Raw genomic sequence first — 25,146 nt, 5'->3', positions numbered from 1 at the left:
AGTAGTCTGCAAAACCCAGTGATTGTGTAAAATGTAGTAATTATGCCTCAGTCACATTTTTCACTGCCTTCCCTAAGTGTTCAATGGGAAACTATTGACACTGGTAGACATCATGGAGTATTAATGCAGCTGTGGCTTGCAGTAAAAACACTACATTTGCGATGATCCTGCTGCTGTCACTAAGAATAAGCCTTTGGGTTTACACAGAACTGACTCTCTCTTGACTTTGCTGATGTGTGTATGTTTGATTCTAGAGAAGTAAGTGTCTTCACGAAATAGGTGCATACCAACTGCCTCCCTCACACAAGCTTGATGCAAGTGTTGAATAAGCTAATATACAGTAAGCCCTTACCTCAGGGCCTGGCATGTAAGCATTTAGCAAGTGGTACCCTGCTTACACAGTGCCTCCCAAAACATTCAGCCAGGGGCTTTATCAAACACAGATGCTTGAGCCCTGCTCACCAGTTCTAATTCCATGGTTCTGGGGTGAGGTCTGAGAAGCCCCATTTCTAGTAAGCTAGCTGAGATTAGAGCTGCCTACCCAGAGACCACACCTCAACCTCAATTTAAAAGATCACCCAGATTTTCTTGGTTTTGTGTTACAAAATATCTTAAATGTGGTATTGTCTCGGATGCTGTGCAAGTAACTTACCAAGATGTTTATAATGCAAAACAGAACGCTGCATAAAAGCCATATACTTCATAATGAAGGCAGTCCTTTTGCAAGAGAATTACAAAACTGAATGCACTTGGCAGTTAATGAAAGACTCCATAATATGCTTGTTGAAACTTTACATTTAAGGGACAAAAATTTCTTTTAGATAGTCTAAACCTGTCTAGCACCAATACCAAAACATTTCTTTTTAAAAGAATGTTTCTAATTATTGTGTATGTGTATGTGTACGTGTACATTTGCACATGAGTAGAAGTGTCCATGGGAACCAGAAGGTGACTGCAAGCAGCCCAGGGTGGGGGCTGGCACCTATCTCAGGTCCTCTGGGGGAGCAGAGGTTAAGACCTCTTAACCACCAAGTCCGATCTCCAGCCCCCAAAACATTTAAGCACTTGAAGTAAGAAAAAGAAGGAACCAGAGAGTGTGTTTAAATACCCAATATCATAAACAGTGTATTAGAGCTAAGCTCAGTGAGGGCTTGGATTCATCAATAAGTTCCACCCTGAGAAAGGCCTCCCAAGAGCATAGGCTAATGTCAGACCAGAGTGATAAATACTGTTTGAATAGTAGACAGTGGTTCTGAAATTAAAACCATTTACAGCCTTAGAAATAATTATAACACATGGTTGCCAGTACTTATAAAGTGCCTTATTATTTAGTTGCCACACCTTCTTGGAAGCATGTTGTAGCCATGATATATTGACTAGGCTCTTAAGTGAAAGGGGGGGGCTTATGCTAATTATATGAGTTATTTCCTGATGTGTTACACATAATGGCAGGCTCTTCTAGCAGACTTCATCCAAAGCAATTAGCTTGAAAACCACTCCCGAGCACAGGGCTAGGGCACCATCTTAATAAGTGGGTGCAATTTGTGCCAGTTGTACCTCTCATTTCATAGAGCCCACAATTAGGAAGTCAGTTGTGACAGAACTGACTTGCCTGTGGCAGGAGTGGATCTGGACCTAGTGATAATCTACTCTGGCTTTTAGTATATTGGCTCTGCTTTATTAACATGTTACCGAATGTCTGTGTGTCGTCTGTGTCTGCTGCTAGCGCAGCACAGGTATGCAAAGTGAACATTAGACTTCTTTCTTAGCTGGTGAAAGGAAAGCCCCTGACTTAGTATCCCTTTAATACAGACACTTGGGTTGGAGTCTGATTTATTTTATAGACAAATTTATTCCATGCAGTACCAAACTAATGTATAAGCTGCATTAACTTTTCCTGCTTAAAACAAAAAGAAATTGCAGTTGCAGCTACAGTGTTAAAAGACAAAAATTATCAAAATATTGAATCAAAAGAAGAACATGGAATTTACACGTCCCCATTTTAACTACTGCTGCTCATGAAGGCCCAGGTCAGACTCGAAATGTACATCCCCAGTTAGCTGACACAGCAGTCCTTGTCTGTCTCTGTCCCCATCAACTCTCAACAGATTGTCAACTCATGTCTCGCTGCATTTTCATTCCTCAACTTTTAGATTCATATGACATTAATGAACATCTCAACTCTGAAAAGTGAAGAGACCAGGAACCCAAACCATGTATACATAGATAGAGCAAATACATATCTCAACTTTGAAACAGTTATTTGAATTTGATATTACATGTATCTCTACTTGGCCTTAATTCTTTGTTCCAAATAGGATCTAAAAATGATTGACAGCAAAGGATTGGGTCCAGAGGTGGACAAGAAAGGACCACAGAGAAGAAACACAGGGCCTGCCAATCCAGCCAGCCAGTAACTGACCCCTGAGCAATTAAAAGTTGACTCAGATTTTGGAAACAAGATAGTGGCCTCCAATCTTCTTTGCAAGTTTTGATTTAAGGCTGTGAACCAAATGTCCTGTCTAAAGTGTTGGGGAACAGCGTTCATGTTCATTCTTAGAGGAGTATTCTGAAGTAGCTTAGTGCCATGATGCCCTCCAATTGCATAATAAACTCACCAGATTAGAGTTCAAGTTAGGGAAGGGGTCCTTCTAACTTCTCAATATAGTCCCTTGGATAGCCTCTGAGAGAACTCCTAGACCTGCCTGAAAGTTTTTGCCTTTCAATGACTTACAAACATCCCACTCTTAAGAGTGTAAATCAGTCACACAATGGCCCCAAAAGCTCTTAGTGATGTCTAGTTTTAAACTATAAACATGTGAAATGAGCCTACTGTTCAGTGCATTGTGGGATCTCCATTAATTAAGTCATTCTTATTCTACCAAGAGTCAATTACTATGGGAAAGCTCTGCCTCAGAAAATACCAGCAAAGAAACCAAGCACAGTATTTGATGTGCACCCTGTGGAGATGCTAACCAGCTCTCTGCTCAGAGAGTCAAACTTCATAGGTAACTTGGGGGTGCTCTAGACAAAGAGGGCTTCACATGCAGGTTAAGTTTAAGAATAATCACTAGCCATTCACTGCAATAGAAAAAGTAATGAAGCACATTTGAATACTTCCAAGAACTTAGCTATCCTCTAGTAAGGGACTCTATTGATTTTTGTTTCCTTCAGGCTTTCTGAAATTAATTATTGACTGTGAAACAGTTGGAGAACACTACTTGATTTCCCTTTTCTTTCTTGCACAAACATAGGAACGCTTAGTGGCAATTTTACTGTCCGTTGCCTTTCTCAGAAATATTGCTAAGTTGGCCACTTAGTTACCCTCACGATCCAAATGCATGCCACTGAACACTGCAGCTTTGGAAAACAGCTACCATTTTGTAGGGAATTCCAAACACAGTGACAAGTTGTATTTTTCTAAATCAGGTTTCTAACATTAGTCTTGAAGGAGATGGGTGCAGTTCTTGTTGGTTTTCTGGAAATACACATTTTCTGCCGAAAAGATCTGCATATCCACTGATTTACTTGGCAAGGAGAGAAAAATCTAACCATACACCTTCTAGGACTTGTATGGCTTGAGGCATACAGAACGTAGACTTTGTGCCTGGCTTCTTCCAATCAGTGTTCAAGAAATTCATCTGAGTATGTGATACTCTGTTTATCTACCAGTTTATGGGGTAAACTGTAAAGAAGGGTCAGAAGTTCAGAGCGCTTGCTCTGAAACCAGAAAGACTAGAATTAAGATCTCGGCTACCACGTATCAAGCCAAATACCCCAGCAATGCCTATAACCCCAGCTCCAAAATAGATAGAGACAGAAGAACCACTAAGCTTTCTGACTTCTAGTATAGCTGTGAAAAATTCAAGTGCAGGCTCAGGAGGGTACCCACCCTCCAAAGGAATAGACTGAGAGAAATGGAAGCTAGCACAAACTTCTGTCCTCCAGGTACATGCACCCTCATACAAACATGCACACACACTTACACAGACCACCAATAAATAAATCCATCCATTGGTGACCACTGAAATGTACATGTATTTTTAAAGAATGTTTTTAAATTTCTGTTTAAGTGTGTGTTCCTGCACGTATGAATTTACGTATACCGCCTGCAGGTAGATGTCTCTAGAGGCCAGATGAGGATATCAGATGCCCTGAAACTAAAGTTAAAGGCATATGGTGCTAGGGACCTAACCTGGGGCCAGCCATTTTACAGGTTTTGACAATTGTGAGCATTCGTGTGGAGTTCTTTCTGTGGGTTTAAGTTTTCAGTTCAGTTGGATAAATGTCTATAAAAGAGGTGGTTGAGATTTACTATAGTGTTCTTTGAACTTTATTGGAACTCTAATGCTGTTTTCCAGAGTTTGGGCACTATTTTTGTGTTCCGACCCCAACCCGGTATAAGAGACCATAGTTTCTCATTCAGCTCTTTACGATCAGTCTTGTGAATAGAGACTTATCCTATACTCCTGGACTCTAAATAGCTAGCTAGTCCTTCCAATTTGCTACATGGCTACCCCTAGGCCAGCTTCTTTGTTGTAGAATAATGATGCTTTGCATGGGTTGGGCCATTGGTGATGTCTAAGACAAAATAACAAGTTAGTGTGTGAACATGGATGCTGATAAATACAAAGACTACTAATCATGCTTTTAGCTCTACTCTAGGCAGATTTTAATTAATTCACACCAAAAGAAATCTTATGGTTTTTTCAGGCTATTTGATCATTCCATGGAAGGATTTAAGAACTGGGAGTTCATGACCATTCATTGCTGGGGAGAACGGGCTGCTGGGGACTGGGTCCTTGAAGTTTATGATACTCCATCTCAACTGAGGAACTTCAAGACTCCAGGTGAGAAATCGGTTCAAATGAACCCAGTTGTGTTGTGAAAGAAAACGGTTAATTACATTCAAGGAAAAGAATTTTCCACAGTTGCTCTACTTTGGTTGGTTTTGTTATAACAACAATCTGACACTGTTACTTCGTAAAGAAGAGTGTTTTTTTACATCACTGTTCTGGAAGTTCCTTTAGCAATAGCAGCCTACTCTCAGCAGAACTCATTCACCCCTGCAGGATCCACTCACTGAGAAACCATCATTAATGTATCAGTGGAGCTGGAGCCCCATAGCCTAACTTCCTTCCAGTAGATCCTGCTTCTTAAAGGTTTTGCTACTCCAACTGTACTGTGTATACACAGCAGGCCTTCACCACCTAAAGCCCTGAGCGACAAGTCCCCACCACTTCCTGACAGCACTTCTGTATCAGCATCAGAATTCTGTGTGATTCCTTTCTTACTTAAATTATCTGCACATCTTCCAGTCCTCAAAGTGGGGCAGTAAATGGGATCATTTTAAAACACGAAATAAAGAATAAACATTAGGTGCGGATAAGAGTCCAGTGCCTTTCTGTGGTTTGTGAAAGTCAAGCTTGTTCACTTGCAGTGCTTTAAACGGCATTGTAGGCACATTCATTCACGAAAGAGATACGTTTCTCCTTCGCTACTTTTCTTGCTTGCTTTTTTGTTCGTGTCTCAAATTTTCATCTTCATTTCAAAAGGACAGGGAGCTTAGCCTGAACCAACTAATTGGGTTACTACGAAAGGGTGGAAACGATGGTATCCTGCCCTGCATGAACCCAAGAGCCAAGAAAAAGAAAACTTTTAGACATATAGTGTGAAAATAGTGATAACAAGGCTAGTTTTCAGCCCTCTAAGTACACCACATCAGCTGAACCCTCTTCATGCTCATATATGAAGCTTCTTCGTCATATATTAAGGAAATGCATATACAATGGAAGATTGCATTGCCCACGATAGAGCCCTGGACAATTATGTGACTCAGAAATGAGTCAACTTAGTAATAAGTATACAGCTTCCCACCCACCCATAGACCCCCTCCGCAGATGTCAGAGATGTAAGCAGTGTCATCCTTGGTACTCTGTCCCATCAGACCTGAGAGACACTTTAGGACTTAGATCCAACTCCAACCATGTGCTGACTCAGAACAGGATCACCCAGACATTCAGTAACCATAATCATAACTGACATTCACAGAGGTGGTTCTCAGTAGAATTTGGAGATGAAGCTTGAGTTCACCAACACTTTGCCTGCCTATCAAAGAAGGTTATTTATTCTAGCAGATCATTTTGACCATTGTGTATTATATATCTTTCTCCTCAATTATTTGGTACATATAGCTCAATACTGCCATGTAGGCTCAAAGACCCCCAGGATGAGGGTTCCTAGGGCCAAAACCTATGGTGCATCTAAGTTTGAAGCTAGAGCGATGGCTTAGCAGTGAAGAGTGCCACGATACAATTGTAAGGACCTGACTTTAAATCCCAACATCTACATAGCAAGATGGGTATCCTGGCACAAACCTGTAACCTCGGGAATAAATCTCTAGCCCCAATTCCAAGGAAGAGCAGAGATAGGAAGATGGTTGGTGTTTGACAACTGAGTAAACATGATTCCTGGGTTCAAAGACAGATCCTATACCCAAGGACTAGATACAGAGTGGTAGAAGAGAGCCCACAAGAAATACCCTCTTCTGATGTCTGCTGCTGCTAATACCTACACATGGGTACACATATACAAGTAAACAAAATACTTTTTAAACGTTTTTATAAAAAAATAATATGTCCCCTCCTTCTCAGCATGCTATCTGAATACAATAGTGGCCAGTTTTATCCATAGATCCGATGTTTGTTCCACAAACACAAGGTTGCTTATTAAAGACAGACCCAAACCACAGTTCTGGATGCTTACACTTTTTCCTAATCCACTTGGTTCCTAGGGTCCTCTCTTCCTTTCTTCTTCCTCCTAGTCAGTATTCCTGACATGGGATACATAAAGTTTAGAAGCAAGAATAACATGGTGAATTGGTTGTGCTTCTACAGCTCACTGCAGCTCCCAGATGACCCATCAGTAGGTGTGTCAAGACATTCTGTAGAAACAAACATGGGCCACAAGGCAGTGGTATGTCAACGAGAAGTGTGGGTACAGAGAACACATTGTCTGTAGAGAACTTGAGACAATTTTAATCTAAGCAAAAACTCCCTGTGTTTGTTTATCATCGACAGGTATAAGCAGTTCTTCACCAAAAGGACTCCCAGTCCAGCTCCCATTTAGGAAGTCTCTGTAAGCAAGAGTCGAGTAGAGACTACAAGCCCTTCTGCCCTGGAGGAGTTAAGAGTCTCCCCCAGAGCCTTCTATGGCATCTGTGTTAAAAAGCTCTCTGAAGTAGCTCAGATTCATTTTGGCTTCTCCTTACACAGTTGGCTCTCCATGTCTGTGTGTTTCAATTACTCCATATCCACAGATTCAGCCAAACCTGTATCAAAAATACTTGGGAAAATATTACATTTATTGTGCATGAACTGGTTTTTAATTCCTTAAACAATACAGTATGATAATGGTTTGCCTTTTATTTGGTAACAGAAGTAACCCAGAGATGATTTGAAGTACACAGGTAGATATCTGTAAGTTCTAAGCACCCATCATAGGCACTTGAGCACCAATGGATTTTCTATCTGTAAATGTTGGAACCAATTCCTCACACATGTTGAGGGACAACGAATGGTACTATATGAACATTCATTTTAACCATAGTCAATACCAATCAGGAATGTTCTTTAGATACTTTATTACTATAATAAAACTATATGGTCTTTTATACCCTTCTTCCCATTCTTTTGTAATACTCACACATTTGATGAGGGACTTTTCCACTTACAAGTGTAGTTGTTCACAAGTGCATCCTTCTTTCTATCACACAAAGTCTAGTGCTAGGTTTCTCTATGACTGGTGAGGGATTTCTCTAGCTGATGAAATTTGTGTTGGATGTGTAGAATTTTTCTATCCAGACATACAAAATCTGGAGGTCCCTGGTGCCACACTAAGTTTAGATTTCTGATTTCTGTATTTTTCTCTCCATTTAAAAGAATAAATGCATATTAAGTGCTTAGCTGAGTGAAGCATATACCTGTAATCCCAGCACTCAGGGCCTACAGTAGGAAAATCATAGCAAGCTCAAAGCCAGCCTGGCTTGTGCAATGAAAAGAGAGGGGAGGAAGAGGAGAACTACAGACTATAGTCTTGTTGGGATGTCCTTGATAGTAGTTCCCAGACAAGGGATAATCACCTTTGAGGCAACTTTCTGTTCACGAGGTAAAGTTTTAGATCCAAATATTTACATGTGTTGGAGAAATGAGGTGACCTGGCATCTTTATGTTGTGCACGCCTTTAGAATTCTAACAGAGGTCCTGTGGAAAAGATGATTTCTTCATCACGGCTACTTCAAGGTCATCAAATAAATCACCCATATCCAGTGCTCATTCTCTTCCCACCCCTACTGATGCATGCCGCTTAAAAATCTGACACAGGTAGCCTCCAGCTTGCCAAAAGTGTGGCCGTTAGCAAAGAAAAGGTAGCCAAGAACAGGCTGCATACAAACCAACACATTGATCCACAGCACTGAGTGTGTCCCAGAATTATCTCTGAATCAGATCGTATGGTAGATCAGCTGAAAAGTATTAGACGTGGGGCTGGCAAGATGGCTCAGTGGGTAAGGGTGCATGATCTCAAGACTGACTACATAAGGTCAACCCCCAGGATCCCTATAGCAAAAGGAAAAGGCTGTCTCCCGCTAAGTGTCCTTTGACCTCCATACATGCCCATATACATTCATAGTTAATTAATTAATGAAACAACGGTGTTTTTATCTTTAAAAGGTTATTTAAAGATCACATAAACAAAATTCATTCAGGAGAATATTAGTTTTATTATATTTTTCTAGACTAATAATGTGTGACTTTTCCTTCAGGAAGGTGAAGAATGGTCCATTCAGTTCTAGATGATGCACCCATAATAGACCAAAGAAACAATTCCACCCAAGTCTAGGTTGATGAACCATGGACTTTATTTGGGTAACTTACAGGAGCATGCATGAGGGGCTACCTATAGCCTACACTGTCTAGAAGAATGTTCTGCAATGAGGAGTTTATTATTCATGGCCTGGGCTATATGACTCAGTACCATCTTGAGAAACTCCATTGTTTTAATTAATTTTTGTTTATTTACACTTAAGTAGTCAAGTATATCTAGCAGCTATCATGTCAGACAGCATCGTTTTAGCATCATATATGTACAAGCACTAAATACTGATTCTGGCATTAGGTGGCACAAGGACTTGGTTTCTCTTATTAATACATTAGATAATATCAAAAGCATCTCAAAAGCTCAAGTAATGCTTTAGTACCTAGGACACAGCAGACAGCTAGTATTCTCTTAAATAGTCAGCACGTGCAATCCATCCCTTGATCCAGCGGTCTGAAGTATGCTTATGTCCCAGTCGTCCTATTGTGGGCACTCCGTGAATGTGTGGCACGTGAACTGGGAAATCCTTATTTCTGCAGACGGTAGGAATGTCCACTTCTTAAGATTCCTATCAACCTTCCCACCACTCCACTGTTGCTCGTTCTTGTTGAGAAGCACTGACGTAAGGAAGCTAAGAGAAATTATCTGGTCGCTCTCTGTTACTGTTTCTCAAGGTAAATTGAAAGAATGGTCCTTAGTCCTCTATGGCACATCCGTACAGCCATACTCCCCAACCAACGAGTTTCCCAAAGTGGAACGCTTCCGCTACAGCCGGGTGGAGGACCCCACAGATGACTATGGTGCTGAAGATTATGCAGGTGAGTTGTATATAACTCTAAGAAGGTTGGGCTTGTTCCTGGCATGTAAAGTAATGTGATGTAATTGCTATAAAGTATGGTTCCAAAGGTGTGGTCTAATAATCATAATATTCAGCATGTATCCACAGTCTGGAGTATATTCTTCTTCACCCAAATATTTGTGTGTATATTAGTTTACTAATAATTTTATGTATTTAAATAGCTGTATGTGTTGTCTACACAGGTAGCCCATTCTGTGACCATAGGATGATATATTTTATCTGTAATTTGAGACACAAATTGCTTAGAATTATACACTGTTTTAGGCAGGTTTGAAGAAAGAGGTTTTCTGTCTTTTCATATGTATTAGTGGGGGTTCACTAGAGGGACAGAACTTACAGACTGAATACATATAATGAATATTTTAAATAATAAATATAATATATGTATATATACAGAGAGTGAGGAGAGAGAGAAAGAAGGAGGGGAAAGACGAAAGGGATTTATTAGAATGGCTTATAGGCCGTGGTCCAGCTAGTCCAACACTGGCTGCCTATGAATGGAAGGTCCTAGAATCTAGTACTTCTTCAGTCCACGAGGCTGGATGTCTCAGATGGTCTTCAGTATATTCTGAAATCCTGAAGAAGTAGGCTCTGAAGTCAGTGAAGGATAGACTTGCCAAAGAGAGCGAGAGCACACTTCCTTCTTCCACATCCTTTATAAAGCTGTGTTCCAGTTAAAGGCGGGTCTCCCCACCTCAAAAGATCTGGATTACAAGTGTATCCTCCGACCTCACAAAATCCAAACTAAAATGGGTCTTCCAACTTTAAATGATTTTATTAGGAGAACAATCCGTCCCAGGTATGCCCAGCCACATGGGTTTTAGTTCATTCCAGATGTAGTCAAGTTGACAACCAAGAATAGTCATTGCAGTATAGATAGATCTTGAATTATTTCTTTGGGTAGAGTCTTGTTCTGAGATTCCTGATACAAAGCAAATAATCAGTTTGAGGTTGTGGGAGCCTCTGTCACCGAATTCCAGACAACCATCCCAGGTTCCACAGGCCGGGTCCAGATGCTAACAGTGTTCATTCTTGCCCGCTGTGACTGGAAAGAAGAGAAGGGGAAGGAAAAGGAAATAGTTTTAAATGTTTATAGCTAATAAGCCCACAATTATCTTCTCTATAGTTCGCAAGATCAAATGCCACATTGCTTACCCGTTTTCTGTTCAAAGTTACAGCCAGTCCCTCCACTGCCTATAACTTGCTACCTTTCACATTGTCTTACAGCTCTTGAAAACATACCCTCATTATCCCTTCCCAATGGTGACTTTCACATGAGTTGTTTCACAGAAAACATTAATAGAGGATGTGGTTTGTCATTTATATATATATATAATATTATATATAATATCTATATAACATAGATATTATATGACTTTATATATTATATGACATTATATATATTATATGACATTATATATTATATATTCATATATAACACTTCTATCAGCTATTTGCAGAAATATTACCCTTTAATATCAGCTAAATGTCCACAAGCTTTTCCTTTCTAATGTCTGATTAGCTCTTTCCATCTGGGTTGCTTTGTCTTGCTTTTGTGTGTATATGCAGGTTGAAACTGACTTTATTTTCCAAACAAACACATTTAGTTGACTGAGCAGTTGCCCCTTTTATCAACTCTGATGCTCTCTTTACAACAATATAGTGAGTTCTTATGTCAAGGTCTCTGCGAATCTACTATTTCTAATGATAATTCGTAAACCTATATCACCTGCCATACTGTCATTTTTAATTTCGGTTCTATGAGGTTTTTTCCTTTTTTCCTCTTTCTCTTCCTTCTCTTCTTCCTCCTGTCCTATCTCGCTTTCTGTTGCTATGGTAAAATGAACAGCATCTTGAGGAGTAAAGGCTTTATTTGCATTCGTAGTTTACAGGCTTCTGAGAAGGGAGCTGATGGCAGGAACTGGAGCAGAGGTCATGGAGGAACATTCCTTTATAGGCCGCTCTCCATGGCTTGCTCAGGTCTTTTGCTCCTACACCTCATGCTCACCTGCCTAGTCCCACAGCAATCAAGAAAATGCGGCACATTATTTCCACAGGCCAATCAGGTTTAGGCAATTCCTCAAGTGAGGTTCCCTCCTCCCAGATAACTCTGCTAGGTCAAGTTGGCAAAAATAAAATAAGTCCCCTCTCCTCCATCTTCTCTCCTCTATTCTGTGCCGGAACCCTGGCACACTCTAACATGAACCAAGCCCTGTGGTCTATTTTAATATTTGTCAAACATCTACTTCCAGGCTTTACAAAGATCTTTGAACTTCTGTTCTTTGTATGAAATTTTAAATGGCTAAAGTTGCATTTTAGTTTCCCATTTGAACATAATTGGGATTTGCACACAGTCTCATGGGAAGACTTGTTTTTCTCTTAATTAGTCTTTCCCTATAAAACAGAACATGCCTCACTTTGCTGAAATTCTTTAACTTGATGTAATCTTCTCCTCTTTGTTACACTTTGGTAATTTGGGTCTTGTTACCCTTGTCATACAAAACATCCCATTTACGTGCTCTGTTGCCCCACTGCGGTGTTATCTTCTATCTGAGCATGTGACTACTTTTCTCTTCTTTATATGTTTTAAAGTCAATTCTCTAAATTGTTTATTTACTTTTTTTTCAGGCAACCAATTCTAGGGGCATCCTGCCCTTTTGAAATATGCTGTATAACATTATTTGCCAAAGCTCTGCCTAATGGAGAAGTGTTTATAAATAGAAATTTAATGTATTTTTAAACAAGAAATATTTTGTTCCTGTAGTTCAGAGGTTCTTCTCCTGACACAGAGATAAATATGTTTAATTAAACCCTTGATCAGAACATCTTAAATGTTCAGTAGGTTCTTGTGCTGTAAACAGGTAGTATACTGAAGTCAATAACGTGCTTGTATAATTAAGACCAAATGAGCTGACCAGAGCTAGATTGTGTCAGATTTTGTCCCATCTTGTTTTGCTTTGAGCTTGTCATGTTACTGTTTATATTATAACTAGAAACCATTTTATCTTCCATGACAGGAGAAAGTGTAGCCAAAGTCATAAACGGAACACAATAGTAAATAAGCTATTACTCTTGTTTGTATCGCAATTTTGATAATTTCAAGTTCAAATTCGGTAGTATTAAAATTCTGAACAAAATAACACCCCCTTGTCTCTTTTCTGATTACATTTCTAAAACATTGGTGTTGACACTTATAAGAGAACAATTTTATGTCATCATTATCCTGAAATTCACAACACCAGTTTGCATCTGGCACAAATTAAGATTATAAAAGAAAGAGCGTCACATGTGAACCTGTCATACATAGCCCATTGGCATGTATCACAAATACATATTTGTGGGGTATTTTTAACTTATAAAATATCATCTAGTAAAAATATTGGGCTAATGATTCCTTTTCTCTGAGCATGCGTGCCAGTGTGCATGTAACCTTTCCAAGAGCCCAGTCTGACTGGAGCACAGGTGACTGTTTCACTGAATCTCAAAGACTACCCACAGCTGCCCTAACTCACACAACACAGTCATCCTTCCATCCCCTAACATACAGTGGTAGATGACTGACTGTCCCAAATTGTACTAGCTATGAAATTTAATTTGGAAATCAATTTAAGGCTCTTGGGGAAAGAGAAATAAACAGTGTTGTCAAATGACTCTTGCAATTAATCAGGAATGCCTTCAAGCCCTCAGCATTTAAAATCACTTATTCCATTCAGACCAGAAGAACATTTCAAAAACACAACTGGCTTCCTTTAGAAGATCTGGACCAGACCTCTGGATGTCTCTTGATCCCAGCTTAACAAACTGGGCAAGCCATTGTAATGCTTTGAAAATTGGGCTCTCATCAGTAACTACTACAACTTTTTCCATGTCCTTCTACCTGAGTTCTAGCATTTATGTTTTGTGTGATTTCAATAAAAATAGAACCTAATTCTATAATGACTAAAAGAAATGTTGGGAGGTTCAGCAGTAAAGCTTTTTGATTAAAACAATAGAATTCAAGCACTTCTGGTTCCTATCAGCTATATTTTCATATTTCAAGAAATTGTATATTGGTACTTAAAATAAAAATTTCTGATGGGAAGGGTCTTAAAAATTATGAGTCCAAATATCTTAAAAGTTGGAGATGGAGAAGAAAGAGGTAAGAGCTTACTGGAGTTCCTCATGCCTTCAGAAGGCTCTGCATCGACCACACAGCACAACCCACCCCACTGTCAAGGTTTTCTTACTGTGAATTGTTTCTCATGTAATACCAAAGGAAAGAGAACGTGAGGACCTTCATCCCAAGTGTGGATTTCTTTAGTCAGGTTTGCAGGTTTGAATGTATTTGTCATTTCTTTTGTTGAGTTGTCCATTGACCTATGAGGAGGACACAGATTTTAAATATATCTGTGCCTGAATCACCTGTGTTTGTGTTCCAAGACTAGGGGTTGATAAATTTGTGCCATATACTGCAATGCTATTTCATGATGGCTTTAATATTTCAGAGACACTCAGTGGATTTAACAGTCTTAAACAAGACTCATAATCTGCTCTAGGTATTGAATAATAAAGTTTTATTTCTTTTTTGTCAACAATGTAACTTCTGATTTTTCAGCAAATACCATATATTGTTATGTATAGTAACTACAGTCATTTTTTTCCTGATTAATTGTGAGAGTCACTTGACAACACTATTTCTCTTTCCCCCCAAAGTCTTAAATTGATTTCCAAATTAAATTTCACAGCTAGTACAATTTGGAACAATTCAGCCGTCTACCACAGTATCCCAGGGGAGGGACGGATGACTGTGTTGTGTGAGTTAAGGCAGCTTTGAGTACCACAGACTTTGATACACATTCTGTGTATCAAGTATTGTGACTTTGGTGTCACAGTCATTTTACTATGTGACCCTGTTCATTCTAATTGCAAATGCTTGCTGTCACTCCCAGGGCCCCAGGGCTACCATGCATGTTCTGAAGACTAGGCCATGCCTATAATTTATATTCCTGACTGCTCAACAATTCATGGTTTGCCTCCAATCAAGAGTATCATCTTGGGCTTATAGCTACACTGACCATCTCAAAGAAATGATCATTGCTTGGTGGCAAGCAGCTAAAATGTCTTATTCAATTTCAACTTCAAGATAAAATTGACTTCCTAGGGTCATTTTCCTTTTTCCCATTTTGAATCTCTTCTTGAAAGGTCCTTGTGACCCTGAGTGCAGTGAAGTTGGATGTGATGGGCCGGGACCGGATCACTGCACTGACTGTTTACACTATCACTACAAGCTGAAGAATAACACCAGGTAAGAGACAAGCCATGCTCTCTCATGTTCCATAAATATGCCCGCGTGCTCCAGCATTCTTGTGGGGCCAATCACAAAGCGTATGCCTAGACAGCACTGTATTCCCGGGCTCCCCTACAAGCTCTAAGAGATGTTCGTGCTTTTGGCCTATGATGATCCCATCATTTACAAGAGTAAAAACCATACTGACTTACACAGTAAACTTTGCCATATTTACTAGTTGCTTTTCTCATCACTGGGACAAGGCATCTGACAAAAGCAACTTAAGGAAGAAAAGGGACGTCTGTGTTACAGCATGAAGAGAAGCAATCCATCCTGGCCTCGTCCATCCTAGTCCATGGTGGTTGGGTCAACACGGAACTGGTCGCATTGTGTCCCTAGTGAGAAAACAGGGCAGCAAATGCTGGTGCTTGGGTGGCTTTATGCTTTTGTTCTCTTTTTTTAAATCTTGCCTATATTCAGAGTGGATCTTCCCTCATAAGTTAAACCTCCCTGAAAATACCTTCTCAGACACATCCAGAGGTAATCTGAAGTCTCTCCAGCTTGACGATGAAGGTTGACCATCACAGTTCTACTTCTGGTCAACCGAACACTAAGCATGTCACTGTTAGCAATAGTAATCAGACCCTCAAAGGCTCATAAATATTTTCTAAGCTACAATACATGACATTCTTACATCTGTAAGAGCCCCCCTACCCCAATCTTAACAGGTCTAAAATCATTGTTCATCAGCCTAAAGTCTCTTCAGACCTGTTGCACACTTATTCTTAACTGTAATCCCTTAAAAAAAGTCCCATACTTCCGATGTACAATGGCAAGAACAGAAGAACTGGGATATAGCAAAGAAAGATCAGACCAAAACAAGAACAAAATCCAGTGGAACAAATACCAACTCCTGCAGCTCTGTCTAGTGTCTGGGTTCCTTGGCATATTCTGACCTCTAACAGCCTTGATGATTCAACTCATCCACTGCTGCCAGCTGCAGTCCAAGTTTCCCGTCTCAGAGACTGGCTCCATCTGTTGCCTACGGCTTTCTTTCATGAACATCCCATAATCTTGCCATCTCCAGCATCCTAGGGTCTCCACTCAGCTTTCGGCTTAGCCTTATTTTCCCAACTGCACACAGTACCTCTCAGAGCCTCCTTGCAGGGAAGCTGATATTGCCTCACACAGGAAGACCCCAGTGTCTTTCTGGAACCTTCATGTAGGCCTCCACGATACTGTAAAGTTTGCGCACAAAAGCCAACACTGTGAATGATACCATCAAGTTCCGCTGAGTTCGAAGCACAGTTTGACATCCATTTCTCAGTTACAGTGGCATCTGTGCCTTGGCAGTTAAACGCAGAAGAAACAATGTTGGTTTCAGTAGGGCATCATGTCCACAGCATCCACAGTTCAGTGCATTCCCTTCCAAATAGATTTTCATTTTCTCAAGTAAGAGTGGGGTCTTTCCCTGACAGCATCTTTCATGTTGCTCCAGTAGGGAGTGTTTAAGGTCTCTGTTTCAGGACAGAGTTCTCTCAAGCAATTACATCTCAGTCCTTAGTTACAATTTTAAACTCTCTTCCTCCCTTTCCTAACCCAGGGACAGTTTTTGCATCTTTTAGCTCTCTCAATGTCGATCTGACTAAGAGTAGTAAGCAGTAACCATATCAAGGACATTAGGGTGATTTACAGTTTCCTCCACCAAACAGCTAAAACTTTTTATAGTTGAGCCTCACATAGAGTAATGTAATGGCCCTCTAGCACAGGTCACCATAAAGCCCTTATTCCCTTCTGAAACCTCAGGACCTGGTCTCCATTGCCTGCATTACTCTCAGCCTATGGGGGTGGCCCCTCAAGTGCTCCCCAGAGCATGTCAGTGCTTCTGTAGCCTGAGGTTCCAAATTCTCACGTGCTTCCAAATTCCTCTTACAGTGCTATGCACCACGTCATCTGATTTATTGCAGCCGATAATCTCCCTCATAATACCAATTTTCTGTATTAGTTGCTTTTCTCTGGCTGTGACAAAATGCCTGTCCAAAACAAATTAAAGAACGTTTTGTTTGGACTCAAATGAACACTCAAGGGATATGGCCCGTCACGGCGCTCTAGGTATGGCGGTAAGAGCATGAGGCAGCTAGCCATGTTGAGTCAGGAGGCGGCACTCAGATCAGTGTGGGTGCTCGGCTTCCTTTATCTTTTTTATTCAGTCTGGGACCCAAGTCCATGGCACGGTGCTGCCAACATTCAGGGCGGGTCAAGAGGAAGCTTGACCAGACAGATGTGGTCCCTTTGATTTGGTGTTGGCATGCCAGTTGAAAACTAACCTTAAGGCCGTAGGCAGCTGTCATCTTTTCTGTAAAAAGGCTGAGCTATGAGTGCGGATAAGTAACCATTTCTCTTACAATCCCATGATGCAGAATCTGTGTCTCCAGCTGCCCTCCTGGCCACTTCCATGCTGACAAGAAGAGGTGCCGGAAGTGCGCCCCCAACTGCGAGTCCTGCTTTGGTAGCCATGCTGATCAGTGCCTGTCCTGTAAATATGGCTACTTCCTGAATGAAGAAACTAGCAGCTGTGTTGCTCAGTGCCCTGAGGGGTCATACCAGGATATCAGTGAGTTGTTTTAAAATGTTTGAGATTTTTAAAAAGATACAAGTTTTCATTTCAATAACTCTATGCATGGAATCTGGGTTTTTGCTTCGTGCCAAACAGAACCCAGCCAACTCATTAAAGAGATGCTTTAGAAGGGTTTCGTAGAGGTGCCTGTGACTGCCCGTAGCAGAGGACCCTCACACTCCCTCCCCCCACAGTGATTTGCTAGTAGACCCACAACATGCAGCTCTATTAAAGCAGAAGGACGAAACATCGAATGAGCCAAGGGAGACAGGGACATCTAGAGGATTCCAGAACCATGCTTCAAGACAGTTTCCCACCATTGAATTCCCCAGCACTGGTTTGTGATAGCATGTGTGAGATACTGTACACAAGCGAAGCTCAGTAGCAACTCCGTGTCCACAGTTACCCCTTGAGCTGATCAAGTAGACAGTACCTTCCTGACACACACCATCAACCATGCTGTTTATATCGTCTTCACAGGGTTAGCTAGTCTCGTCAGATAGATGGGAACCCTCACTAAATCCAAGTTCCCACGAGCCGGCTGTGGGCCAACCTACATTCCAGGCATGTGCCAGCCAACACAGAGTTGAAAGAAAAATAATAAGGAACCAAAATAGCAAGGAAGGAAGGAAGGAAGGAAGGAAGGAAGGAAGGAAGGAAGGAAGGAAAGAAGGAAAGAAGGAAAGAAGGGAGGGAGGAAGGAAGGAAGGAAGGGAGGAAGGGAGGAAGGAAGGGAGGAAGGGAGGAAGGAAGGGAGGAAGGAAGGGAGGAAGGGAGGAAGGAAGGGAGGAAGGAAGGAAGGGAGGGAGGGAGGGAGGGATGGAAGGAGGGAGGGATTGGGAGGGAGGAAGGAGGGAGGGGTTGGGAGGGAGGAAGGAAGAAAGAAAGAAAGAAAGGAAGGAAGGAGGAAAAGGTCCTTTTGTTGGATTACAGACGAAAGAAAGTTAGACATGGCAATACCAATAGGTTTGGGGAGGAGGTGTTTGTTTTTCACAGCCAGCATATTATCACTACTTTAAACAACAAACCATAATTTAAGGTGTATAATTTCTCAGAGACTATCCCTCACTGACATAATTACCAAATAGGCAAAACACAAGGTAATTAGTCTTTGGTCAGACAGTGCTTCAGTATGGCCCTCCCAGAGCTGTGGGTATCTTTGGCTTTGTTTCTGAGTCCCAGATAATTTGTCTCACACTACAGTCTATTCAAAAATAGGCCATCGGTCTAGGTAGATCAGGCGCTCCTTTCACTTGCGAGTAATGAATATGGATTCTGCTGAAGTTCTTATTTGCCTCAAAACTTGAAACATGGCTTTTACCTTGTTAGGAGAAAGAAAACTTAGAAGATAAGGGGAATCCTAAGAGGGGGTGCTCTATCCCTGATCACCCAACAGCCGCTCCTCTTTAAAGAACTGAGAGCACACACTTAAGAAGCCGTCCAGTCACTTCTGCCATTATATGGCATTGGCTCAAATAGTCAGCGTATCTCTCCTATTGCCTTGGTTATAGTTTCTCACTCTAGTGAGCCCATTTACATGTAGCACAGTAATCAAGCTGTCTAATGACAGTGGCTACTAATAATTACTGAGAACACATTCACAGTGGTTTATAGTTGACCTTTTCTCCCGGAAATAATCCTATTAACTTGCCAAGATAAGCTAATAGGTAGAGTTCATGCTAATCTTCACTCAAGAGTGTAGAGACACTGACCTTGCCCACTAGAAGAGCTGACATCAGAATGCAAATCTAGGGCCTGTGACTTCAGGTCCAAGGCCAGAACCTTAATGTACTTAGTGTATTTAATGTCACAAGGGGAGGGCAGTGTAGCTGCTAGAACACAATCAAGGGCTTTGCACTTCTTGCTGGAAAGTGCAGAATGTCCATATAGGGATCCATCTCCATGTAACCGTGATGAACATCCGCACTTAAAGAACAAAGAGAGATAAAGCCCATAAACAATGTTTCATCTGGTTCTCTCTCTCTCTCTCTCTCTCTCTCTCTCTCTCTCTCTCTCTCTCTCTCTCTCTCTCTGTGTGTGTGTCTCTGTGTGTGTGCGTGTGTGTGTGTCTCTGTGTGTATGCGTGTGTGTGTGTGTCTCTGTGTGTGTATGTGTGTTTGACTACCTACTTGTTGAAAATATTTAATCTCAATCAGGAGCTTCTACTCTGCCTTTGATAATTCGGTTTCCATAAAAGACACACAACTTTTATATTTATAATAAGCCTTGAGCAGATATCTACTCTCTATGGTATTACGTCTATTTTCCTGACAACAACTCCACAATATGACTTGCCGTGTTTCAACTGGGCTGTGCTAAACTCCAACAGGCCAGCCCTCATGACCATGATTTCAAGATTCTTACCTCACAGCCTCTTCTCCACTCTCTCCCTTCCTCTCTCTCCCCATCATGATTCTCCTCAGACTCCAAACCCTGCCTAGCTCAATTCTACCCAGCTGTAGGCATCTTTATTCACCAATCAGAGATAATTTAGGGGGCAAGTTCACATAGTGTCCCTCGGGTCTATATGTCGATATTCTCATCCTTGAGGGCAACCAGGCATTGGCAGACTAGTAGTTAGCATATACAATATATATACAATATATAGCAAAAGATCAAATCTCAATAATTTCCATTTTTAGCCCAATAAAAGATTCTTTCCTCCCTCAGATATAAATTGAATATGCTTTTAACAATTATGAAAACTGTAAGATTCAGTGTGCATTTATAATGTCCAATATGCATTTATAATGTCCAATGTATGTATGTATATATGTATATACTATATATATATATATATATATGACAACTTAGATAAAGTATTTTACTTTCTATCCTATCTTGGTGAGTTTAGAGTTTTGCATTGAAATCATTTTCTATCATAACTTGTATAGACCTTATAACATTTTCTGAAATCCTAACAGTTAAGCTTAGTTGGAAGACTATCTAGTCTTTAACCCCATCAGGAACCTGAAAAGGAATGACTATTACTCGAGTATGCAGGAAGTGCAAAGTAAGCACTTTCCAAAACTATTGAAATGACAGAGGGTTTTTGCTGCCTGGACAGTCATCCACACATTGTCTCTGTAACATTGGAGCATCCCTCTTCAGCCTTCTGGTCTAAAATATGACAGACTTTTCTATGAAGCAGGAATTAGGAAGGACTTGCCTACCTTACCATTGCAAAGCTTGGCAGTCAACTTCCCTGCGTCCTGCTTGCCCAGTGTGAACAGTGTTCTGCCTGCACCACTGGCGTGTCAGAGCAAGCTCTCAATGTACACCAAAAACAACGACCAAGGTAAAAGGCCTTCGTTATCTATTATGCCAAATCACCACTTTTCATGGCAAAGCCATCATGCTTCGCTCTTTTCTGCAGTGTGGACATGGATTTGTTATTGAACAGGAAAACTTAAAGTGTATCCATTCAAACTAATATACTTCTACCAAATAGGCTGCTGTTGGAACGTAATCATTTTTACATCCATCCCTTACCAATATGATCCTTGCATCATGAATGAGATTTCCTGCTTCATCAGTTAGAAAACCATGCTTTGGAAAGAGAGTTGAAAGGAGTAAAAACTATAAATCTTTCAGCTTAGAGTGTCTGAGGTCTGTCTGCACTGTGCCAAACAGGTGCGTGGTGCTTCCTGCTGTGACCGTTCATGAAATCTACCGCCGGAACTTTCTGATGCAGCTTTCCAGACGAATCTGTGAGCACTGCAGAGCACAGTAGTAGACACTGGAATGTCCATTGTTTTATGGACACACAGTATGACTGTGTTGCTTTTCTTGTCTTAACAGAGAAAAATATCTGTGGGAAATGCAGCGAGAACTGTAAGACGTGCACTGGATTTCACAACTGCACAGAGTGCAAGGGCGGGTTAAGGTAAGAGCATGAGCTCCAGCAAGAGACGAACAATCCAGGGAGATTTGCAGAGCAAAGAGAAAGGAAAAGCATGAGTCGGCATGTAAGCGGACAGCTCTCTTCTCCCTGCCCTTGGTTTGACTCTCACTGAAGCACTTCCTCCTTATTTGCATTCTCTCTACAATTAGATGTGGGGGAAAGTGAGTTGCCATCTTGGCTAAGGAAGGATTATAGTCCAAATAAATTCCTTATAAAGAAGACGATTCAGTGGGTAGAGAGATGGGGCAGCAGTTTAAAAGCATTTGCTGGGCCTGAGGATCAATCCCCAGCAAACACACAGTGGCTCACAACTATCTGTAACTCCAGTTTTAGAAGATCCAGTGCCCTCTTCTGACCTCCACCGATTCCAGACACATATGTGCCGCACATACATGCATGTAGGTGAAACACTCAAGCACACAAAATAAGTAAACCGACCATAAAATTAAAGTGAATTTAAAAAGAAATATCATTCAGATATAAGTAAAGATGACCATTTGGGAAGCGTCTTTTATACATTCTGACCTGCATTATGCCAGTCGAGAATGACTGGGCAGATAGTGGCTGTAAATGCTATTTAATCTGCCTGATTAAATTCTCAATGGTGGGAAGTTATTCTCTAATCTTTATTATTTCTCTCCACACACCCAGTCATTCGCTTATCTTAAGTGCCTCAGCTTCACTTCCATTAGACTCTCTGCGGTATGCACATAGAGTTAACACCGGGAGATGCTTTCCCCAGATTGATGACTGGCTCATTGCCAAAGCTGATACTGTGAGAGGAATATGCAGCACAAATGCAGAGCCTCTTTCCTGAGGAAGTGTTCCAACGCATCTATGCTGAGTCCACCACCGCACATGGGCTCACCCTTTACAATGGAGTTAGAGATCTACAGTCCATTTAGTTAGTGGTAGGATATCGCATTTATACCATCTTTCATCAAAAGTGAAGTAGCAGTGTAGACAATTCCCCGGCAGGAGTCCTTGATGATCGTCGGTACTGGAATGTTATTTACACTTAACGATTACGTGTGTCTTTGCTCTTTGTTTTCCTACGTGCATTTGGTTACCTAAAACCTTGCTTCTCCATACTTGTTCTTGATAAATGCAGGTCTGCTTAACTCCCTGATTCTTCTTTTTAACTTTTACTTTATGTGTATGTATGTTTTTACTATTTGTACATATGTTTGCCATGTGTGCACCTGATGCCCAGGGAGGTCAGAAGAGGGCATCAGGTCCTCTGAGCATGAGTTATAGATTGCTGTGAGCTGCTGTGTGGGTGCTGGGAATCAAACCTGGCTCCTGTGGAGGAGCAGCCAGTACGTGTAAAAGCTGAGCCATCTCGCCTGTCTTCACTTAATTCATCTTAAAGGGACAGTGTAGCGGTGAGATTTCTATCTCCCCCTATTTATTAATTGTGTTCATGGCAAAGTCACTTAAATGCTTCCATTATCCTTATTCTAAAAGGCTGGGACTAACCTCTACTTTGATGAACTATGGTAGCCTGATAACATTTATTCATTATACCACTTATTTATTATGACATAACATTTATGTATTACTTACCTCTGGTACATAACTAGTCCATAAGAAACAAAAGACGAGTGAGCTTATTTCTTTATTTCTTACAGAACATTTTATGGAGCTAGTTAAAAACAGAACACACTGCAGAAATATGAGATCCATGCATGTAATTTTAAATGTGCCAGAAGCCACATTAAAAGTGGTAACAAGCAAAAAAGGATGTGATTTTAATAAAATATCTTAATATCCAAAATGTATTATTACAACATGTAGCCAACATAAAAGAAATTACTGGTGAATTACTTTAAATTCCTTATTATTTTATTGTCTTTGAAGCATGGTATATATGGTCTTAGCCTATGTCTAAGACTTGGCAATAATTTTTATGAGAAATATTGGTATTAAGAAGCTTTTAAATCTAATTGAGAGAAAAATTTTATAAAGCCATTCTATTCCGAATGTGCTGAGAAGTTTGCCAACAACTGAATCTTCTGAAGTTTTTCAAATACAGTCATAAATGAATTAAAATTGAATGAATATTTAAGATTCAATTTCTTCACAGCACTAGCCTCCTCTCGGAGGCTCAGTAGCCAAGTGGCTAGCACAGGCCCTAGCTAGATGGTTTCTGCAGGAAGGAAGGGAAGCGGTTCTGAGCTGGACTAGTGGGCCTCAGGACACCTATGTTTTGGAAGCAACTGACAGCCTCAGAGTTCAGTGACTATGCTCGTGCCCGCCCCTCGCTCCATCACTCCCAACACACTGCAGCCTCTGTCTCCTGCCCAGTGGAAGCCAACCTTAGAAGACCTGTCCTTTCTTAGAGAGCCAAGGCATCTTTTCTTAAACTGTGGTACTTTTTTTTTAGTGGTTCTTATTTCATCCCACAAAAGGGTTCATTTGATGCACTCTGCCTTTCTCTAGAGCTGGAGGAAGGGAACATGTTGGCCGCAAGCCAGCACGCCCTGAGAATGACACATACTTTGGGGGAAGCTGTCCTTTGTCACATCGAGGCTCCTTCCTAGGTGCTTGCTTCTGAGCTGACTGGCCGTTTGATGTCAGAAGACCTGTAAATTGTAAAATAGTGCTTAAGAACAAATACCCTTGCCTAAATACCTGGATGAACATGAATTAAAACTCCAACATGAGTATTTATGATTCTTTTCTTCAGCTATTTTACTTTTGTACTTTCCCAATGTCTTGAATGAACAGAGGGTGAAGTAAATTTCAATTTTCAAAATTAATATAACCCATAGACAATACAGTCAAGTGGAATACAAGTTGCAGCAATACAGACCATCAGAAAGCAGAAAGCATTTGACCATGTTCCAAACATACACAATCTCCAGTAGAGTCAGTTTGATAACAAGTTTTACACCCACTCTCTTCCAGTTGACATTCAGTAATATTTTATATGAAGCAATACAAATCCAATGTGGATTTTTAACTCTCAGAATCAGGCTGTAAACTTGGCATAGTATGCCTGTAACCTCAGCACACAGGATATGGAGGTCAGAAGAAGGATATACATATATATATATATATGTATATATATATATATATATATACATATATATATATATATATATCCAGGGAAAACTAAAAGATGATACAGCAAAGAAAAGTCGAGCAAGGTTGCATTTTGTTTAATTACTCATAATTACTTAAGTAAATAAACTGGTAAAAACTGGGCTACACAGCAAAGAGGGCTGGAGAGACGACTCAGTGCTTAAGAGCATAGACTTCTCTTCCTGGCGACCTGAGTTCTATTCCCGGCCCCGATATAAAATGGCTCACAACCACCTGATAAAAACAAAGGTTTAGCCATGTGTTGGGGCACACACTTTTAATCCCAGCACTCAGGAGACAGAGGCAGGCAAATATCTGTGAGTTCAAGGCCATCCTGGTCTACAAATTGAAATCCAGTACAGCCAGGGCTACACAGAAAAACCCTCTCTCAGAAAACAAGAACAACAAAAGGTACAAAGCTATCATAAGATATTGCCAGCCATAGAATTGGTTCATCAGAGTTTTACTTTTGTTTCATCTTTATGTTTGTTTTGTCTGAGTGTTTGTGTACGTACCACATGCTTGTTATCCCCCACAGA

The 25,146-nt window shown here is 40.7% G+C and overlaps 1 protein-coding gene across 5 annotated transcripts in view; it reads left to right on the top strand.

Annotated features, from left to right (window-relative positions):
* The window catches only part of Pcsk5 (proprotein convertase subtilisin/kexin type 5), a 430,528-nt gene that overhangs the window by 247,882 nt on the left and 157,500 nt on the right, over window positions 1–25,146 (top strand). For all 5 annotated transcript variants that reach the window (XM_039109729.2, XM_039109692.2, XM_039109772.2 and 2 more), the window contains 5 exons: window positions 4,714–4,850; window positions 9,549–9,692; window positions 14,915–15,017; window positions 17,420–17,613; window positions 21,418–21,502. In XM_039109729.2, coding sequence (XP_038965657.1) covers window positions 4,714–4,850; window positions 9,549–9,692; window positions 14,915–15,017; window positions 17,420–17,613; window positions 21,418–21,502 — 663 coding nt within the window. The remainder of the gene's footprint in view (window positions 1–4,713; window positions 4,851–9,548; window positions 9,693–14,914; window positions 15,018–17,419; window positions 17,614–21,417; window positions 21,503–25,146) is intronic.

Source organism: Rattus norvegicus, chromosome 1 (assembly GCF_036323735.1).
Source record: "Rattus norvegicus strain BN/NHsdMcwi chromosome 1, GRCr8, whole genome shotgun sequence".
NCBI classification, from domain to species: domain Eukaryota; kingdom Metazoa; phylum Chordata; class Mammalia; order Rodentia; family Muridae; genus Rattus; species Rattus norvegicus.
The sequence above is the reverse complement of the archived record's forward strand: the minus strand, read 5'-3'. Positions and strand labels throughout refer to the sequence as shown.